Genomic DNA, 23,076 nt, shown 5'->3' on the forward strand with positions numbered 1-23,076 from the left:
CTTTAAAACATTGATTATGCCTAATTTATGGATATGACCATGGACATGCACAATAATGAAAATGAGGTTGACTTGTGCATATCTAACAGTTATACCACACATACATTTAGTTCTTACTCAGTACATACTTTGAATATTTCAGAAATTAAACATTAATGACAGTCAAAGGCTCCTAAGCATTCAGAAGTGAAGAACAGTTGTGTGTTTATTAATGTTGCATGAGCAGCTTCCATTTTTTGATGTGTGAACATAGTATTACTAAAAACATGAACCGAGAAAAATATTTCAAAGCGTCGAGCTACAACAGTGTAACATACTTTAATGTACTCAACTGCTAGTTCATTTTAAAATTGGAATGTGGAATTTTGGCCAAACATATATAATATATATGTCACAACTAATCTGACCGAGTTCGTTCCAATCTGGGTCAAATGGTGTAGACAGTCATGAGATTTTTCTTCTGATTAAGTCGATGTGTCATGTGTGTTTAGAATAGAGACAGTCAACGTTATGTAAGTGGTAGAACCGTTGAGGAACCTGTAAAATAGGTCAAATATGTTATGTTTAAAGTGTTAACATCCCTCTATCTGCCATCTCATTCACACATTTCAGTGTAAACTGCATCTTAAATTAGCAGGACAAAATACTTTTGATGGATGTCCATTTCTGTCCAAAGGAGAATTTGTGTTCTTGCAGGATTTCAGGGGTTGTCTAGTGATGTGACACTAATCATAGTCTTCTTGTTGTCCACTGTGTTGTCTCTGTATGTACTCAGTAGTTCAATATTTGCTCCTTTTTGAGGGCCAGTTCATGCTTTCTGCCTCTGCATGGACACGAGGGTCTGCGTGAAATACATTTTGTCGTCTGCAAGGTCCATGCAGACCCCTCTGCAGATATCCGTGTGCAGCCCTAAATTTGTGACCGTGCAGACTGTACACATAGCAAGTCCTCTGCCCCCTACCACCTTCCTAGCCACTGTGGTCAGGCTTCCCCACACAATATGAGCGACCCTTTTCACATTACACACAATCATTTGAGCCATTGTTTATATAAAAATAGAAATTAGTCCCAAGTCCGGATTAGGTGCTGTTTACAGCACAATCAAACATGTAGTTTTAATACAGAAGTTAGTCAATAATAATAACAACCTTGACCTGATGTCATTCTATGCATGGCACAAGAAGTTTTCCACACAGCAGGACACAGTAAAGTCGGTTACCTTACTGAGTTGGAGGTGTGCAGCCTGTCGCCTGCAGCTCTTCATCTAACAGCTCACTGTGGCTGCTGCTGACTGTTCCATTACTCCCTTGAAAAGATTCAAAGTGACTTTTGTCTTGTAATGTAGATGCATTTTTGATGAACAATCAGTGCAGTGGATTATATGCATGTTTCCTGTGAGTCCATTGAACCTAAGTGTGCAATCTGAATCCAACATAGGAATGGCGGACCATGCGACTACCAATGAAAACTACTATAAAGAGAGAGATGTACAGGATGCCCAAAAAATGCAGACCATGTATGAAAAATGGGGTTTGATTTCATGAAAATCTTAAGGATTGTAACTGTACAGTGTTTTAGTAAAAAAGTTAGGTGAACTCACTCTGGCCAGATGTAGTGGTATGGTGCTGTTATTGAAAGATGTCCTGACTCTGTTTTACTTTTGCCTTTTGTGTGTGTGTGTGTGTGTGTGTGTGTGTGTGTGTGTGTGTGTGTGTGTGTGTGTGTGTGTGTGTGTGTGTGTGTGTGTGTGTGTGTCTCAGTGAGTGAGTGAGTGAGTAGGCAATTCAGTACCTAATGATTCTTACCTGACAGCTCCTTGGAAACCAGAATCTTGTCTTTCCTAGTCTATTGTCACTCCTCTTGTTTCTGCCAACCAGCACAGACTTCTAATCAATCCAGCCTCTTTCATAAAAACAATGCAGCGTCCATATCGATGAAAGATTAAACCCATCACTTTTTTTCCCTTATTTGGCCTGAGCTGGACATGTTTTCTCTGTAAGACAAGTTTGTCTTTGTGCAAACAGAACAACTTCTTGTTGGAAGGCCAGTTGGAGGCACACAGATCAATCGTGCCCTGCAATGTATGCAATAAATATTCCATGACTCAGATTATTAGAAGATGTTTGCACTGGCAAGTCGGTACATCAAGCTGATGCAGCTCAGACGCTCACTTGTCTTGTTAGTGCTGTGTTCTCTACATTTATTAAGCAGCAGTGGCCTCGTCAGGAGAATTGCTCTGTCACTGGGAAAAGAAAGAAACTTTAAGACAATATTTCAGGTGCAGGTCATGAAGCAAACTGAAATGGTAATAGACAATTTACTTTCCCTGCTTTAGCACCTTTATAGTCCAACTGAAATTACTATTTATTTATTGCTACAGTATACAAATCACAATCCTCTGCAGTCCTTCGAAAAAAAAAAAAGTCATGACAACATGATCTGTATTTGCATAAAGCAGTGACATCACTGCTCAATAACTGGCTGACAGTGACATTGACAAATAGCCAGTAAACAAGAGCCAAGGCTGTGACCAGCATCAGCTTTCTAGTTAATGTCTCCTCCTTATCTGCACACATGGACACATGTCGATACACACATTGACACATGTCCTGTCCTGCCCCTTAGCCTGTTTGAGGTTCTACCCAACAAATATCCACCAAGGAGAAATGCATTGCTAACATCAGTCTGCAGGCTAGATAGCTAATCATCTGCTCAGTTGCAGCTCATTAAAAGGCTTCAAAACTTCCTTGCAGATGTCAACATCAGTATGTTTAATTGGTTTGATCCTAAACTCCCTTTAACACATATGGACTCACACACTGGAGACACAGCAGGATCCCCTTGATTGTGAATGGGACCTCCAGATACCTTCTTGGCCCATCACCATTCCTCCTTGACACAAGACTCTAAAGTTGCATCATGATATCACCTGGAGAAGTTGAGAAACGGTCTCCTTGATGCACATGATGTACAGGGGCAACTACCTGGAGACAACCAACCACATTCAAGTCCCTCAAGAAACAAAAACTCAGCTCATTTCTGATCTTCTCAGTCACCTAAAAGTACTTCACTTATTCTTTAAATAAGAAAAACATTGTGCAAACACATCACTCGGGAACTAAAGTTGAGTAGGTTAATTACATACTCACCACAAACACGGCTGCAAGCTTTAGACTCACAAGAGACAAGACAAAGGGGTTATTTTTCACCAGCACTGCCAACAAAACACTTGTAAGATACATTTTGCAATGAGGTGTGTTGAGACCTCTCTGTGCCCCTGGAAGCTGAGCTGTCAATCAAACACATACACAAGGGCCTGCCCACTCAGAGCAGCATTCCTGATGTATCTACAAAGACCTAGAATTATTTCTTAGGATAATAAAAATATTAACAATAAATTAAAAAAATCACTTTAATAAGAAGGATGACTTTTGTAACTACATCTGGACTACGGATGTTAAGTTGTTTTGGTAAGTTAATATAGTATTAATGTATAAAAACGAACTAGAACTAGGTTCATCTAATATGAGATTGCTGTGAGGGTAGGATGAAGGGCAGAAAAACACACTAGTGACTCTCAGATTGTCAATTATAGTCCCTTGAGCCTACCGGGCAGCTCTCCAGTGAGAATGTGTGTAAATCAGGACAGTGCTGAAGCAGAGCATTCCCTACTCAGCCTCAGTTGCAATGAAAAAAGTTCTGTCCTAGCATAAAACCAGTCCACAGAGAATGCAATCTTACCTTGCCAAAAACAGGGTTATAAGGTATTACTGCGGTAATCTAAAACCAATGCTATTTTGCCCCATCATTTATGTAAAGATATTTTTTATTGCATTCGAATTTACAGCACTGTTTGGACAGGATGCTGGACTGCTAGGTTGATATTAGTATTGCATATTCAATGATTTCAATCCTGTGTTGTAGCACGTGTTTGATTTTTCTCTACCTTCTCCTTGTATTAATTACAGCCCCAAATACCTGCTGTTTTTTTGGCACATTCGTGGATCTTCTGAGAATTTGTCCCATCTGGATAATACCTGGTGTTTCTAAATGTATTCAGAGCATGTGAAGAGCTTCAGTTCCTGTTTTTGAGGGTTTTTTATGAGCTCTGCACTCAGAGTCATGTGGGGTGTAGTTAAATAACTTTTAAAAGGTTTTTGAAAACCTTATTGATATACTGTGAATCAATTTACCCCAACGTACTGTGCAGTGCTATTAGGAATCCCATGTGGTGAAAAAACAGCACAGAAGCCATTAGTCAGACTAGAGGTGGTCAGTATGGATAAAATCTTGTCATAGTAATTTTATATCACAGTATTAACTTACAGTTTACTGTGATGAAGTGCATTTTCTGGAAATAACTAGATAACAAAATATGAATGTCTGTTCTTGGTTTGTCCAGTGAATTAAATACAAATAAAATCACTTCATCACATTGCAAACTTCAAATCAAACACTGCTATGCAACATCGCCGGCAATAGCCTAATGCAACCAGACATATTAGAGGATAACTCTGGTAAATTATAACTTGAGTCGTAAGCAGTTTTGGTCATCATTTCTATCAGTTGTGATAACACTATTTATCAAAGTCATTGCCAATATGTGGATACAACTACGTCCAAAGGGGTACGAAACATGAGCAGTCAGACAATTATCTTATCTTATACATAATATTTATTAACCACTATTTTTGGAGCTCAAACTAAAAAGGAGCACACCTGAAATGTTGCTAATAATCCCTCATTGCACAGGAAAACTGTGAGTGCACACAACTTTAAGTACAGGTCAAAGTTGAAGCAGGAAGCAGGTCTGTGAACGATTTTGGGAAATAATTTTACCCCTCACCTTCATAATTTTCTCATCCAAATTAGTTCAGTTTAGTATGCTTGAAACAATGTTGCACAACATGTTGCCCTATCTCCTCTCAAGGTAAAAGTCTTTCTTCTGAATGGCCACACTTTCGCAAGTCTTTGTAATCCCAATGAATCATACAAATAGGGATAACAATGCACACTGCTGGACAATCTCTTCTCAATGGTTCATGGTGTTGTGCTCAGTTTGTAGTATACTGAGGCCTTAAGACTAACCTGAGGGTTTGTCTAAGATGTGTTACCATCTGACTGCTTACCATAAGCTATGGTGTATAAAACCCCCTGTTCCTTACATATAGAGGTTATGGACAAAACTATAAAAATAAAACCAAAGACTGTGAGACTGTGATGAAGATTATCCTTTATATGGATAGTTGCTTGCCATGGTATAAGTAGTAGAGCAACATTGTTGACAGTCCCACCGTATAATCTGTAACTGTATCATCCTATCATCCAACACTAATTCAGACAGCATGTTTTCATCAAATGGCCTGTGGTAATCTCAACTACATGTGCACATACCTTGTTTATCATAGGGCATTACTCAAGCATCACTAATGACAAATTACATACTCATCATTGCTCTCTGTTTATTTCCTTATGGCAGAACTTCCTTACTGACAAGAAGAAATAATCATATCATGATAGGCATCTATAAAGCTCCACTATTTAAGCTTCCAAACTACCTCACATCTCTTCTCTCATTTAATATTTTGAAACTACTACTACTTATCTCTAGATATTGCAAATGTTATCTTGACAGAATTTGTTTCAGGTATTGTACATGTTTTTAAATGGAATGATCTGCAAACTGCTCTTAAGCTGCCCTCAAGCTTTGAAGAATAACTACACCTCCAAATTCTGCAAGCTCCCTCCTCCCCACCATATTTAAAAATGCAATAGAGTGTAGGAGGTGTGGCTACATAGTGTGTGACATGAGGTTTGTAGGGACACCGATTGGCCACCGCACCGTTTAGCATGGATAGCAATGTGAATTCATACAGTGCTGGTTGTCAGAGCTAACCAACCATGAGCAGATACTACTTGGATAAACACTAGAAGTAAATTCATTCATACATTTATTGCCTAAAATAAGAGCAGTCCTGCTGTTAATTGCAATTAATTAAATGTTGTTGTTCATCAGCCCTAACTCTCTGAATATAGCACAGTAGATGACGGGCCTATGTGTTGTTTTGACTGCTGCAGAAGAGGAATACATCTCTTGTTTGTGTACGGTGTTGTTGCTCTGCCAGTGCTTGTGAAGGCTTGCTATGTTACCAACAGCCATGCATGAGAGTCAGTGTATAAAATAGACCTTGCATTCTAAGTTTGTCACAGTAAAGGAGGGGCCAAAGTATTTGGCACAAGCTAATTCTGAGCAGAAAAAGCTGTTTTTACACACAATAGGTGTATTTTTGAAAAAATGACTAACAAGAATCTATGTGATTGTGTGTACAGCACAAAAAAATTTGGCCATTTGTATGCTGGTTGTGTTGTTATCCAATTATAAATGTTTATTATCCTCAGGTCTCTATTGAAAAAGAGATCCCAATCTTAACTTAATTAAATGAAGTTAATTAATATACAGTAGTTTGAAGATTGTGTTGTCTTTTACCCCCAGATGCCATCCAAAAGGATGGGTGGAGTTACTAAGTGTAGTTACTAAATTAATTTCATCTCAGTGACTCATTTGACAGAACTCTTGATTTCAACTCTACAAGCAGCAAACCACTCGCACTGAATTTAAAATGTTTTTAACACACTGTTCTCCAGACACTCCATAGTACAATAAGCAAATAATAAATCTCTTAGTGTCCTATGGAGTGATTCCAAAAAAATGAGATCACTCTTTGCCATTGCTGCTATTGTTATTCAGGTACAGATGTGGGCTACTGTAGCCATGGGGCCTGTGAATGATTTATTGGACTTGAGCACAGTGAGACGGCCTATAAGAATCTAATAAGACACCTGCACCTGGGAGGGTTTTATACCACCTAGAAGAGGTGTAGGGAAAAAGTGGGAAACAAAGGGGGAGGGGGAAGAGGGGCAGGATGGATGAGGGTGGTTGGGGAGACTGAATAAAAAGGCAAAGTGTCTGAAGGAAAATAATTTGTGACCAAGTCAACTTGTGCTGAAACGTTTGTCAAACAATCAGTTGTTCCATATTCTCAAATGTGAGGATTTAGGACATTATGATTGGCATTGTCCCGTTGTTCTGCCATTTTACAGATTAACCTCCAACATTTATTTAATTTTTTTAATCAATACATGCATGGATAATAGAAACTCTTAGTTGCAGCCCTACTGTCAACAAAGAACTTCAATCATATAATCTTGAGGGATTTAGACATTTTTCAACGCTTGAACACTACCAAGTCATCGCTCTGACCGTGAAGTCCTTCTGACAGTTATTCCCATATGACATGCATACGCCATTAACACAGTGTGACAGAGGAGCAGGCAGGGGAGGACAAGTGTGACGAACTGTGTGTGGATGGCATGACAAACTTATCCTTACCTAACACAACTATTTTCTTTTTTGTTGCTTTGCTCTGTGCCTCAGCACATTTGATTTGAAATGAAACAATGACTATGAACTGTGACAAGCCATGGGGTCACCCACCCAGCTCACTACTAAACAAGAGGAGTATGTTAAGCTGCCGTTCCTTCACACCTGTGTTGATGCAAAGGCTGACAGGAGCATGTAGACAACAGTGTACAGGAAACCAACTCACATAGACCAATATCTTAATGTGTAAAGCATCAAAGATAGTGGTGGAGTGGATAACGAGAAAACCGATTTAAAGGATATGGATATGGATATTTTTCCTATTGTCAACAAATCTCATGTGCAGAGCCAAACCAACAATGAATTGTTTGTCTATCCAAAGTCTGATATATCTTATTCCTCAGCACCATAGACCTCCTTTGTTGTCCAAAAACTATTAAAAACATGTGAATGAGCCACAACCTTTACTGGGTGACATGTTTCTTCGTTCCTGAAGATGGTGGTTATGGTAGTTTCTTAAGACACATCTCCGAAGAGTAAAACAGTGCCAAGATAGTAACCCTCAGGAGTAAGGATCCTAGTACAGCAGATGCCATTGTGCATGCATTAAAAAGTGGTTCTGTTTATAGAGCTTCTCTAGTTTGTTGTGCTACATATCATAACCTCTTGACTTTGTACTACAGCAATATCAGTTTTTACACAGAGAGACACTGTTTCTCTCCTTGTGTGCACGGCTGTCTGGATGTTTGGGGAAAGCAGGAGCCACTCTTATAAAGAGTGAACCGGAATTGTCCCGGTAACCAAGGTCAGGGAAATGGCCTGAGACTCCCTAGACACCACAGATAGGTGACTGTGTAGATTCCATGGGCATAATCATACAGTCAAACCAGAATGTGCTGACAGTGACCTGAAGCTCCATGCAACGTGACCTGAACTAGCACAGATCCTTGTAGTACTTGTTTAGAAACTAATGAATCAATAGAGTAATTTGTCATATTGTTTGATCTGTTGGGGTTCAAGACCAAAAGTCAGACCTTCATCTTCAGAACAGCAAGAGACAACATCTACGTGCAGAACACCTTGATGTTCATTGTTTCTGTTCTCCGCTTGGCCATGTGTTCAATCAATATTCTCAGCATAAGACATCAAAGGCTTCTGGAAACTTTCTTCTACCTGATGAGTGAACCATTGATCAGCATTCCTCTACAACACTAGTGAAGCTCTACAAATGGACCCATAGTCCTGCACATGCACAGTTGCGGGATACTATCTTATCACTGTTATTACTCTTTGGAGCCGTTTCTAGCTACAGTCACCACTGTCTTCATGGATGAAGGAACATGTCACCCAGTGCAGTGGTGTGGCTCAGTGACATGTTTTTAACAGTTTTTGGACAACAATAGAGGTCTACAGCACAGAGAAATAAGATATATCAGACTTTGGGTACATACACAATACTTGTAGGTAGGATGAATAAATTATTGTTTTGGCTCTGCACGAGATTTTTTTGACAATTAGAAAAATATAGAAAATCACTAGACATATCCTTTAAGACCTGACACTGCTGAATCTAAATGGACCACCAGAAGCATCCCAGGCTGGGCTTTTGAACATCTAGCCAGAGTCTTCAAGTCACAAGTAGTCAGTGCCACTAACCATTGAACACCGTACAATCTCGAGGTTCCTTGTTGCTAGTCAAGGTTGGACCTTGATTCATTCTCTAGCTAGTACTGTTAATTTTGCACACCTGGCTGTAGCCATGTAGCTCAAACTTGCAGAATACAATACTGAGTTTATGATGCTAATGCTAAGTTTGAAAACATCATTTGAGACAGGATGAGGGGCTGCTCTATAGAGGTAGTCCAGGCATGTTGAGCAAGGAAGAGACCTCAGGATACACATCTTGATATCCCCAGTACATAAGCACCACCTTGCATAGCCTGCTGCAGTCACAACCCAGACTAGAATATACAGCAGAAAATGGACGGAGGGATAAAGATTGGTACATCACTTTTTAAGTATTGTCTAATTCACATACAGTCTGATGTCCATCCTGTTTGGCTTTCCCTCAGAATCAGCACTAGTGAGTGTTTTTTTCTTGTGCAGAGTTTGTTTTTTATCTCCACCTAACATGAGTGGGTGGTGGGTTCATTAGGTTGATGGCTCGTCTGTGCTCACATGGACATAACATGTTACAGTGGCGACAAAAGGGCAACCCAGGAAATAAGTGTGAAGGGAGCACACAGAGCTGTGTAAGCTGTGCATAACCCCCCGGGGATGTGTGTAAATGCTATTTCAGATTAGCAATTGCTACACCCCTGACCTTAGAGTACCTTCTGACCTCTACATATCCACACACACACATACTGAGAGTAGAAAGAACAACAAAAAAAAGTATAGAAAAAGAATGAGAGCTGCGTTGAAGAGAATGTTGAACAAAAAAAAAAAGAAAGGGACCATGTTCAGCCTGAGACACACAGTGAGCAAAGTAAATTTTTGACACTTAGAAAACAATGGTAGTAGCATTGTAGTGTGGACAGGAAAAGGGAGCTTTTCAAACATGCAGATTTAGTGTATGAATGTGGATTTGTCAGCCTTTCGTGAGCGTTTCTTTTGACATGTCTATTTATTTATGTTGTCAAAAAACTACCACTATAGCTGAAGTGATTAATTGCTGAGTTGATCAACAGAAAAAGGGCCTATGACAGTAAAAATCTACAGTTAAAATGCCTGACAAGACTTTGAGGATGTCTGGTTGGTGGTCTTGAACAGTGCTCTCCTGCTGCTTTTGCAACTTTTTGCCAACAAATTATCTAGCCATCCACTCAACCTGCCTCCCCCTAATAAGCCAAAAAACACCTTATAAAATGAAAGTAAGTCACATTATATTGACATCATGTCCCTGGGAAGATTGGCGTATCACCTGCAAGCTAAATTGGACTTTGGCGTATGCACTGCACACAGTTTGAAAGTGTAAAGTCATGTTATTGAAGAGCAGATTGAAGAGACCAGCATTATTTAAACATCAAGAAATTGAAAAAGCATGACTACGAAAATGTTGAACTGTTCCTTTTAAGTTGCGGTAGTTGGGGAAATGTCAATGTGGGGAGTGAATTTATTAAAATAGCTGCTTTTCTGGAACATTGTCTCACATCAGTGCTGGGACACAGGACAGTAGCATGTCCTTATGCATCATGCGTTGTTTCGTGGCTGCTAGTGTGTGGGCTTGAATAGAAAACAGTAGGCATGTGTGTTTTGATGCATGTCATACACTGCCAGTGAGTGGGCTTGCATAGAAAACAATAGATGTGTGTTTTGATGTGTGTCATACACTGCCGGTGTGTGTTGCCCTTCAGGCACTTTTTTCTCTGCGTTAGATGATGTACAAGATGATCCGATGATACTGTTGCAGAAACATGTTCATCTCTGATGGACGACACATTTCTCTGTTCTCTGTTTAGGAGCATCTGAGATTGACACTAAAATGATAATAGCTGGTCCACCTTAAAGGTCAGTCCACCTTACGTGAGCCAGGTCACTAAATTTGCGGCTAACCTTCACTTTTCCAGCAGTTGGAGAAACAATAGACAAGACTTTTCTTGGTCTTGAGAAGCAGCAGCATTGCAGTCAACGCTGCATCCTCAAATGTTTCTCCTCCACACTGTATTCTTGCCTCTCAGCTTCCATTTCCCTCTCTCCAGTTCCATCTATGTGACTTGTCATTGGTATACTGACAGTTGACTGGACAGCTACTCTCTGGGGAAGGGGATGGGGAAAGGGAAGGGAGAGTCCTGCATGCACAAAACCTAACAACTTTTGTTTCCTTGTATTACCAAAAAACTACGACTCACGTGTGCCGGGCCGTGGTTTGTGTAGTGAACGGTTCATTTTTTCACAGTTTGGTTTTGCATCCCGAACATCTACATGCAGTTCTCATCAGAGTTGTTCCTCCTGCACCTTCTGCATATTGTTGAATAGCGGCAAGACAGGAGAGATGTGAAGATGTGAATCCATCATTAACATCAGAAATATTCAACACATGTGACTCAGCATTACAATAACCAGCAGCACCTGCCCACTTAGTTTAGAGTTTGCATTCATTAATAATGTAAAACTGGTATTAATGATTGATTGTTTTTTTTTTCTTTAATACCCATGTACTCTATCTACATGTGTGGTCATGGCTTGTCAGAGCAAACTTGAAAACAGATACAGGACCGTGCAAAAACACACTTGTATCAAATTCAAACTTACACTCAGCATTCATTTCACATTCAATATGTAAGTGATGGCACAGTACAGGCAACCAAATCAGTTGATCAACTGTTTGCTTCCCACACATGGTGAAGCTTATGTTTACTAAATCAAGCAGGTATTGATGATGCAGTAATCTTTCATTCAGATGCAGGGCTGTGATGAGTGTTTTGTGCTCCGCTCTGCCTTCACCATGGATGGCGAAGGCAGAGCCTTGTCAGCATCACCATGGTTACCTCATAGCAACAGGGAATGTGGTGGAGAATGATACTGATATAAATATGTGAAGGATGTTGGTTAGAATTCAGGAGTATTTTTACTGTCATCATAGAATTGGACAAGCTGTTGACTCATATTTTTGCTGATTGTTTGTTCCAGTTTATAAAACAGATCGTTCCGGTCCTTGATGATGATTGGCTGAGCTGTGTTTGAAACCGTTGCAAAATACTAAATACTAAAATTGTAAAAATAATATATAAACACACACCTGTGAGCACATTACAACAGTATTACTGTGCCAATTAGTCACTTATACGAATTGTTTCAAATGTCAGATTTTGTTTTGAATCTTGATTTACTGGGTGGACTAAGCGTGGATGAGTGGTGGAAAGAAATGGACAGGATAGAGGAGGAAGATAAAGAAAGGAGACATGCTGAAATTAATGAGAGAGAAATGAAGGAGCTGGAAAAGTCAAGAAGTAAGATTTTGTTGTGAGAGAGATCCTGACCCACCATGCATTGTGGAAAGTTTTTTTGCCCGAAATCACATTATCACCGTCAGTAAACAGCGTAACCTACCTGGTTCTCCCTGACAGAGACAGATGCTGTTTTTCGGGGGGGGCAGTGTGCCAAAGAGTCAGTAGGGAGACTGACCGGGTTGCGGCAACTTTTCCCTGTATAAATTCGGCACACCTGTCCAGAGTCAAACACCCTTGTACCAGCACAGAGGAGTGTTATCGTAATTGAACACTGCTTCAACAATTGCACAATTAATGGCAATATCCAGATAAATGTTAATCACCCTAACTTTTAAGCATGCTTGACTAACCTGATTAGCATGCTTTCCACTGCGTCTGTGTGTTGCTTGGTAACCATTCTGCTAAATGTTGCTGAAGAACTACATTGCCTGGTGGAAGAATGATTATTTGTTATCAATAAATTAATGCATTTTTTTGTTGCTGTGCATTTATTTTATGAAAGCTTCCCAGTTATATGTGGTAACTGTTTCATAAAGGCAGTAAGCCATGTGAGGCTGTGGTTTACAGTGATTTTAGAACAGATAAGGCCTCTTGTGGCTTTAATATGTATTTTGTTTGTTTCTTTACCTGAATGCCATTGCCTTCTCTGGCAAGTGCATATGAACATTGAGCTAAAAAAGCTGTTGCACAAATATTTATATAAGGCTATGATTACAATTTTATTTCAGATTTTCATAATTATAATGTAATATTGGATTAAGAAGATATTGGATTTGATTAACTTTAAAGCTAACAAATGCAGAACTACACCAGAGATGGTTAAGACGTGTGCACAGTGTAGCTACACTAGTGGCTCTGTAAAGCTCTTTGTAATGAAAAACACATTGTGAGGTGAATAAATGTTGAGGTCTAAAGTTAGTTTTTGATCATTAGCAGTTGTAATGAAGTAAACATTTAAATGGTACTGGTTTATATGGTACTGGTTTAATGCTACTGTAACATGCACATAATGAGAATGCTTTAGCAGGTATAACATTCATCATGTTCACCGTCTTAGTGTAGCGTGTTTGCATGATAATATTTGTTACTGGACAATGGACCTGATGATGGCACTATGAGTGAGGGGATCACATAAGTTATTACAAAGTTATGACATTGATATCTCTACCAAATGTCATTACAATCCATCCAATAGTTGTCAAGATATTTCAGTTTGGACCAAAGTGTTGAACCAACCCAACATTGCTATCCCTGGGGCCACACTGCTAGTGTGGCTAAAAACATTAGCACTGTTAATAACCACGCATAGCAGACTGGCTATGGCTGAAAATATAATGTCTTTATTTTTAAGTCTTCTGATGCCACACTGTACAATACAGCAAGACAGTATCTCAGTATCTTCTCTGAAATGGCTTTCCACAAGACTTTTAATGACAATATAACAACAACTCAGACTAACCATCTTTTTCATAGCAAGAGAGGAGACAGTGACAGTGTTTTCCTTAAGTCTTTGGTTTGTTAGATCTTTGACACTCTGTAGCTAATTAGCTAGTCGGCTGTACGTTGAACTTCAAAACTTACCTTCAAATGTTAACATCAATCAGCTGACAAACACATTGACTGTCCTTCGGTGTTTTTTCTTCCTTTCAGTAATAAAAATACACAAGAAAATCCCTTTGACATGATTGTTGACTGCAAAAACTTGACTGTGTGTGTGTGTTAGTGAGAGGGCTTGCAGTATGTGTCCCTGCTGTCCATGTGTGTTTGTCCTGATTCTCAGTGTTTACCTATTCAGCAACAGTGGAGCTTGGATAGCTGTCGGCTGATCAGGCCTCTGCTTTCCTAATGAACCCTGTAATTAAAGCTTTAGCCCTGGCTGTGTCTGCTTGTGTGTGTGTGTGTGTGTGTTTACTGAAAATGAGGCTGAATGCATGCTGCTGTGCAGTATCATGGTGTATTTAATTAATTGATGTGTCTGTTTCTGTGTATTACACTGTACATGCATGTGTTCATTTAAAGCTCTTGCTACTTTAAAGGATTGTTCTGGTGTATTACACTTGTTTCTTATTTTTGTAGTTTAGTTCATCCTTTTTGTCAGTTGTGATAACAGTGTTCTCACTACACTCCTGAAATGTCAGTAATAATTCCTCATTGCACAGAAACACAGTGCTTGTGCAACTACTGAAAGTGCAGTAGGTCAAAGGTGAACCAGCCCAGGGTACCTTGGAATAATGTTAACATTGTTCGAATAGGCAATGCATGATTTAAACGTCAAGCGGAGGTCTGGGTGGTGTATGTGTGCGTGGCGCTCCCCGGACATTTGTACAGAAGACAGGAGTTTTAGTTTTGTCACAGAATGTCAAATGATGTTAGCTTATTTCTTTTAACCTTTAAAGGTATAATCTTTAGGATTGTCATGAAATGAAACCCATTGTTTTTACTATATGTGGTCTGCATTTTCTCTGCAATAGCCATTCAATGCGTTTACATGCAGTAATTACCTACTATATAGTAGTTTTTATTGGCAGTGGCGGAGTCCCACATCGGATTCAGATCAGCTTTCTAAGCACGCAGCACTCACAGGAAGCTATTACTGTTTACTGGTAGCTCTCTTTACATTGTGTCAGAGCTGTAAGTAACTGCTAATGCTAACATCTGTTGCTGCTTCACATTAAAAGTGTTTAACTAACAAAACATGTCTTGTTTATTGTGAAGCAGCCACAGGGAACGCAGTGCGATTAGTATTGACACCACTGTTCAATCAAAAATGTCGTCACTGGGCATTTTTTCTTCAGCTGATCATTTTGAAACTTTGCAAGGGAATAGTGGAACTGTCAGGCTCAGCAGTGAGCTGTTAGATGAAGAATGACAAAGTAGCTTCTCAAAGATTGTTTGCTATTAAGCTGCACTTGCTGTTACCAGGGTAACCATGGATTGAAACCAGAAGGATTAGAACTTTAACCACAATGTTTCCCTAACCTTAACCATACCATAGTTGCCATGTGTAGATATAATAGAAAAAATGGTACTGGACATTAAATTACATTGTGATTGAACCTAATTGGGGTTTTGCTAAATTGTCAGATGTCATTTTTTGTTTTTTTGTCAATATGGTTGTTACAGTCTGTTTGTCTGACTGCTCAGTTTTTTTTGTTTTGTTTTGGGTTTTTTTGTCCAACAAGAATAAAGGTCAAAACTTCGAAAATAAGACTCAAGTTGTGTTGAACCAGTATTAGCCAAAGGCAAGGTATATTTATTTAAATAGCACAATTCAAATACAGGGCAGTTTCAGAATTTTTAACATGAAAATGAATTACAAGCAAACTTTAAAAGAAAAGCAAAGAGAAGCAAATTCATTCTTTGAACTTTGAAGAAGAAAATAGAACTTACACAGAGAACATTCTCTGCAACATTTTATGGAAAATCAAAATGTCGACATAAAAACAAAGTAAAGTGATAAACACAACATTTGAAAGCAGCAGAGAGTCAAAGGTTTTAAGCCTGCTTTTAAAGATAGTCAGAGTTGAGATTGAGTTTAGATCCTCTGGTAATTTGTTACACAAATGTGGCACATAATAAATAAATTAAGCTTCACAGGCATTGACCTTTGTTCTTGGAACAGCAGCCTGACTTTAAGAAGTCTGTTTCATATTGTACAAACAGTTGTTAGTTGCTCTAGGCAACATTTGATTGGACATATTTTTGTACACGCCTGAGTGCAGGATGAGAACTTGGAAAATGTCATTTTTTCATTTCGCTGTGACTTTACAGACTGTTGGTTATCCAGAAAGCTGAAATAAATCCAGACTCCACCCAATCCAAAGCTACAATACCATGAATTCTTCTTCTGTTTGTTAACTGGAAATGAATAAATCCTGTTTCCTTTTCTACCAGGTTTCTCTGTTGTTGTCAGATTAATGCGCTACAATTTCCTTGTCTCGTGGCTTTCTCTGTAGTCCTCTTTAAAGTAGGCTGTGCTGAGTCAACAGCCTGTTAAATCCAGGCTCCTTGGACAGATTTAGTGCTGCACAAGAACATCTGAATCTGCTTTGTTAGAAACACCCTCAGTGTTATAGCTGTTCTCTGCAGCTGAAAGCACCATATCTTTGAATTTAAAATAACACTGCAAAGACATCAATTAGTACTAACTCTAATCACATTGCCTTGTAGACAAACATTTAAAACATTATCTGATATTCTGCACATTTACTACTGGAATATCTCTGCATGATTACAGTTAAAAACGTATTTATCTTATACTGGCCCTTTATGCGCTGAGTATGTTTAACATCCAACATCATAACAGGATATAAATAAACAGAAAACAACAAAAAGTGATCTAATAGGTTAATTCACAGAAGCTGTGAGTATACTGAAAGCTGAAGCTGAGAATAGTAGTGTGTTCAGCAACAGTGGTGACATACTGTACAATGCAGTCGGTGATATTAACTTCTGTATGCTGGAATCTTTTGTTGTGTCAGACTGGGTGAGGGGACCAGATGAAAATGATGGGATGTAATGTTTATAAATAGCGCAAGATGAGCTGGTGACAGAAAACATTTGACTCGTGAAATCATTTGAATAAATGTAGAAAAAGATTCTCTGAAAGGTCAGCAGTCACTTTTCATTTCCCATCACAGTCTGCTGTGATGTGCCTCCTGCCTTATGTCGCCTAGGAACCTGGACCCCTGCAGCAATACTGTCTTTACATGAAGGAACACAGCAGAAATGAGTCTTGGATTTTATTGTGTTACCCTTGACATGATCATATATTTGACCCTCCTTTTCTTTGTGTCAAATAAACTAAAACTAAAGCAAACCAGGCTAAGGCAGAAAGGGCAAAATGGTTGATTTTAGGAGCCATTAAGTGTTTTGGGGGTTTTTTTGTGAAGATGCACTCTATTCACAAGTGATATATAACTCACATATACTGGGTTTCAATCAATTAGTCAACTGACTACTAAAAACACTAGACAGCAACCCCGTCTAATGGCAGTTTGTGAAATAGTCACCAAATTTAATCTATAGATAGCACGACTTTCAAACTAATGTATTTCAGTTGAAAATATGTTTTGTGCCTGCACCAGATTTTTTTTCTGTCAGTCAGGACTCGAGAGCAAAAACACTGTATTGTTTGTAACTATAATCACTACATTACTCAACATTTAATCCTGCAAATTTATCCTTGTTTTTATTTCTTTATTTTATCAGTACGGTCCACATCAGTCCGATGGGCGGATCAGAGGACCTGCTGACTTGTGTGCAGAACTCCATTCAAAAATGTTGAGATTGTCAGATTAAATTTTGTGACTATTTCACAAACTGCCGTGAGACTGGGTTGAGACAGCACTGTGGGCAGCAGTCAAATACTGGCAGATAATGTGATTTCATCCATCACCAGATTTACTACAGTTGATTTATAAAACAACATCCAACATGCATTTACACTGTTTAGGTGTGGCATCATTTCAATCCCCTCTGCAAAATATCGTCTTATTTAAGATTTTATGAGCATAAAAGTTTTACTGGAGTAGAAAGACAACTGTTGCAGCTTTGTAGTAGCAGTGTAGGGCTGGGCAGTATCTCAAGTAAAAAAAAAAAAAAATTTAAAATCTAGATCTAGATTAGATTTTTCTAGATCTATTTAGATTTGACTTTTTTAGCGTCCACTTCTATAACAGTGTAGTTTTGGCTTGTGAGAATAAAAGACAAATACTGATCCACACACAGGGGAAGTGGTTAGATGTAGGGACAAACCTCAGACTTATTATGAAGATGAGCAACTAGTTGAATACTACTCCACTACTATTTTGCCAAATCTCATGAATTAAAGATAAACTTTTGTGAAACCCCTAATCTTGAGTAGTGCATGGATAAAAACACTTAGCCCTGGCAGCCGTGTATCAGTGCTACAGCAGTGATAGTGGGTGGGAAGCTGGTGAGGGATCATGCCTTGCACTAGCAACTCCTACTGATGGGAGGGGAATGGGATCTGATTGTGTTCATTTAGGTTTTGATGTAGGAGTTAAATTCTAGGTAAGTTGTTTAGTCTTCTGTCTTTAATGATGAGTTTGAGTCTTAACATCAGCCTCCTCCTGACTCACCTGCTCCCCTTTCCACTGGACTTTTTTTGGGGCTCTTCCCATTGAGGTTTAACTCGACCAATGACATTTCTGCCTCCTAAAATCATTCCTATCACCAAACCTCCAGCCTGCACTGCCACAGTGCCACCAAGGTGCCGTCCGTGCAATTGAGAGAAATTGGCTGTTAAATGGAGAGTCGGCGGGCCGAGGCTCTGACTGATTGCTGCCTCTAAACAAACTGCTATTACCTTGGAAAAAGTGCCTGCACTTTATTGATGTGTGCTGACAGACTGGAACCCAGGTTCATTTTCACTTTCTGGTTGCATGGCTTCCTGCCTGCCTCTCCTGCTATCTAGATAACTGCTTTTTTGCCATAAAAGTGCGATTCACTTTGTCAAGTCCTCTGCGACACACACACATACAAACACAATGGGACTGTCTCAGTGCCTCTGTCGGTCCAACAGTGTGCCTTCACTGATGAGATAGCAATGGAGTTAGGCAAAGGAAGAAGAGAGAGAGAGGGATCAAAAGAGAAAGAGGCGAGAAGTGCTGGGATAGACATTGGGGAAAGCACTTCAGACACTGACAGAACACTGTTTCATATCTGATGCTCAGTGCTGATTAGAATCATGATGCTAGCAGTGGTACAGTGGTAAAATAAAGAAATACTGTGATGATTATCACCATGATGATTATCTCTAAGATGAAAATGTTCAAAACGTATTTTTATCCTCAACCTAAAATGTGATGTTAACATAAATTGAAGACAATGTACAACAAAGAATAAGTAAGAAAAGAATTGATACTAGTTAGTAAGCATAAGAGGCTCTGTGATGGTGGATATGATGCAGTTTATTTAAATAATCTGTGAGGTACTGTTATCCTGTTTTTTAAGAGGGAAACCATAGTTTTCTATGAGGTTCTACAGCAGGGGTCAGCAATCAGATTCAAGCGTGGGCCAGTTTTATCAGCATTGTTCACTGGGAGGCAACATGATGCCAGAAACACACCTGTATCTCTTTTTATTAGTTTAATTCTTTCAATTAATCTAAGAATAAACCAAAAAAAAAAAGTTTGTTTTATGATTATATCCAATAAGTCTGAATGTACTATGAGACTGACGCGGTAGACCGCCTCATTCATGGTAGAATGAAAGTACTGCAGTTGTTGTTGCCTCAGAAAAATGTCATCGGCACACCATTTCTGTCACTGCCAGCTGTTTGTGTTTGTGACACACAAATCTGTTCTGGTCAAACAGGCAGTGATTCTTCATATTTTTTAATCTGTAATTGATCTGGTACATTTATCAGACTTTATTTCAGCTCCATGATATGTTCAGCCTGACACATGACATGGCACCGTACCTGTGGTTTCATGTACAGGCACTATTAGTAGACAGAAAGACATATTTATTTGGACTTACATGCACTTTGTATTTACATTGTTATTTACTGTAGCTTTGTGAAAAGCCATGTAAAACATTTGATGTAAACTATGAAAGGGAAAGGTTAAGTTTCCCAGGGGCGGCCTAATATTTTTCGTGGAGGGCTGGATCGCTCTGGATTCCACCATATTTCTCTTTTGGTTGTTGCCTTGACAATGTGTGTCCAGGAATTTGGGGGCAGAGCTTCTGAAGGAGCATGAAGGGAGGGGTGTATTTGTTTGGGTGTTTAGTTCAAATATCAGCAATCTTTAACCAGAGTGACTGACTTTACCTTTAAGTGGGATTTTTCATGCAGGACTTTTACTTGTAATGGAGTACTTTTACATCACTGTATTGGTACTTTTACTTTAGTGAAGGATCTAAATACTTCTTCCACCACTGCCACTGGTCTAAAGCCTGTGTCAGAATAGATGCATGTAGAGTGTGGGTGACGTCAACCATAAATTTGACCATGAAAGTTTACTTCTCGGAAATAGTTGTTAAAGTAAATAATCGTAACTCAAGCTCAACCTTGTTGACTAGTTTTGTCCAGAGCCTTCAAACCACATCTTACGGTCTTCATCAGTAGTATTTGCTCAGTTGTCATGAAGATACAGTAGGCCTTTTACAGAGGACATGTCACAGTAGGGGTCCACCAAACCTGATGATGATAATGAAGATGATGATGGTGTGTCTTCTCTTCCAGTGCCTGGCTGTGTGGGAGTCATTCCTCCTTTCTCAGAGAGTGGAGGCCAGCGAACAGAGAGATGGGGAAGACGCCTCTTAATATGTGGAGATGATCCAAAACTTGAAGGTTGCCTGCTCTTTCGGAACTACATAATGCACACCCACTTTTGTCTGTCCTCCAAAAACCTCCAAATATAGACTTTGAACCAATGTCAACTCATGCTAACATGCATCATGTACGAAACAAGCACATTCTGCCTCTCTTCCTTTTCTGTCTGTCTGGCCAAAGATGTTAATCCCAGTCTCACCATTCCAGTGATGATTGTATATCACTAAAGCCTACACTGTGATCCAACTATCCATATATTAGTGTTTACACAACTCCATGTGCATGGCCAAAAATTAAATGAAGACTCCTGGTGTTTCTAGCTCCATTTTACAGTTTTCAGTTGCAATTTTTACTACTAAAGTGTGGTTTTATCATCAGTTCCCACTCCTCACTTCTCAAAAAACCAAAACTAATGATTCCTTCAGGTCATCCTCCTCAGCTCCTCAAGTTGGAACTTTACCATCAGGAAGTTGCACTCGAACAGCTAACACAACACGACGTGCAACTGGTTTGTTTGACCTAGTGTCCAAAACATATATTAACTCTTCCGTACTTATCATAGTTTTCCTGTGCTATGGTGGATTAGTCATGATGGTGAGTATAATGATATTCTAACTGATCTGTATGATGGCCAAGACTATGAAAATAAGAGCCATTCTGTAATAAATGGTAAATATATCTACAGGATTTCCATTTTTCTACAGCTGCAACTAACAGTTATTTTCATTTATCAATCAATTTGTCGATTATTTTCGCAATTAATCAATTAGTTGTTTTGTCCATAAAATGTCCAAAGCCCAAGATGACATCCTCAAATGTCTTTTTTTGTCCATAACCTAAAAAATAATCAGTTTACTGTCATAGAGGACTTAAGAAACCAGAAAATATTCACATTTGAGAATCTGGAATCACAGAATTTGGACTATTTTTCTTAAAAAATGACTCAAAATGATTAATTTAACAGTTGGCAACTGATCGATTGTCTGAATTGTTTCAGCTCTACATTTTTCAGTCATAATATGTAAATGACTCAAACAGCAACATGTAGTGATGAAGAACATGTCCAGGCTGCTGACAACAATAGACAGTATAGTTTATGGCTGGTTTCCAGCGTTTACTTCTTGCAGTGCAGTGGTTAAGTGATGTATACACCAATGATCTTTCTGAATGTCAATAACTGGGAGGTAAATGTCCAACTTCTTTAGCTGAACGGCCTGAATGAACCATTAACAAGCACCTGTGTGCAACAGGTTAGTGTATACTGACACCTGCTTTTGTTCTCATCCAACTGAGACAACAGGTCTTTGTCAAGCCGCTGTGACATATTCATTCATCTCAGAATGCGGACTTAAATGGATGGGGCCCCTGAATTGTGACCCAAATATGTCACTAATACCATATCGATGGAACCATGTGACTGACCAAAATCTATCCTGAACCTTAGCTAGATAGCTTATTAGCAAAGAATACAGCTTTTCCTGAATCTTTATCAGACTGCCATCAGGGAGCTCATATAGTGACATGGTTCCAAGAGACTCGTCTGTATTAAGTGTGAAAGTTCATTCTCCGCTTTGGAAACAGATCTGTAAAAAGCTAGTAAGTTTTTTTTGTTTGTTTGTTTGTTTGTTTTTTTCAAAAACTGTCTCTATACTATGTTACCGACATGCCATGCAGCCTGAGGACCTGATTTCAGTAAGAGGTATGGTCATAAACACACATACATGATGCCAGGATCAGACTACCCACTATCAGCCTGGTTATGACAACTGCTGGTTTTATCTTGTGTGGGGGGTTATAGAGGAAAACATCTGGGACACCTCATAATGTCTTGACAAAAACAACTAGCAGGTCAGATTTTCTTTACCTTCTATCACAGTTTGAGAACACAGAGCACTCTAAAGCCCCTTTCAGACATGTACCTTTTTATGTTAATCCAATGGCAATTTAACATCGGCCTCGTGTCTGAGTATCACTTTCAACATGATACAAGTCTGAACTGAATGCTGTCAGATGAACGTAAAGGCTGCAGCAGCACAAGATTAAACATGCAGAGAGAGAAATTTGCTTCCTCTTTCACCTTCTAACATCACTGTGATAAATATAATGTCTCAATAATCATCTCATATGCACACAATTACATTTAAAATCCATCAATAGTGCAGGCTGCAAACAAGCAAAAAAGTCCTCTTCCTTACCATTGTAACATGTTTCACTCACCTTTCTCTCTCACACACCAGGTGGCAAATATCGTCTCTCTCTGTAAATGTCCTGATAAGGTCATTAATGTAAAAGTCATCCACGTCTGAATGACAAAAAGCATCACTTTAACACACAGATGGAGGCTGGAGAGGAATGGTGTTTTATGTCATTTCAGTGAGCCTGGAACCATTTGACTGACTCAGGAGCATTACAATAGAGCCCACCTTCACTGCTCATGACCG

General features: G+C 39.1%; 1 protein-coding gene across 1 annotated transcript in view; it reads left to right on the top strand.

Annotated features, from left to right (window-relative positions):
- The window catches only part of snx7 (sorting nexin 7), a 49,484-nt gene extending 27,025 nt beyond the window's left edge, over positions 1-22,459 (top strand). Inside the window, exon 9 of the mRNA XM_067577775.1 lies at positions 20,546-22,459. Coding sequence (XP_067433876.1) covers positions 20,546-20,626 — 81 coding nt within the window. The 3' untranslated portion in view covers positions 20,627-22,459. The remainder of the gene's footprint in view (positions 1-20,545) is intronic.
- Positions 22,460-23,076: the final 617 nt, after the last annotated feature.

Source organism: Thunnus thynnus, chromosome 21 (assembly GCF_963924715.1).
Source record: "Thunnus thynnus chromosome 21, fThuThy2.1, whole genome shotgun sequence".
NCBI classification, from domain to species: Eukaryota; Metazoa; Chordata; class Actinopteri; order Scombriformes; family Scombridae; genus Thunnus; species Thunnus thynnus.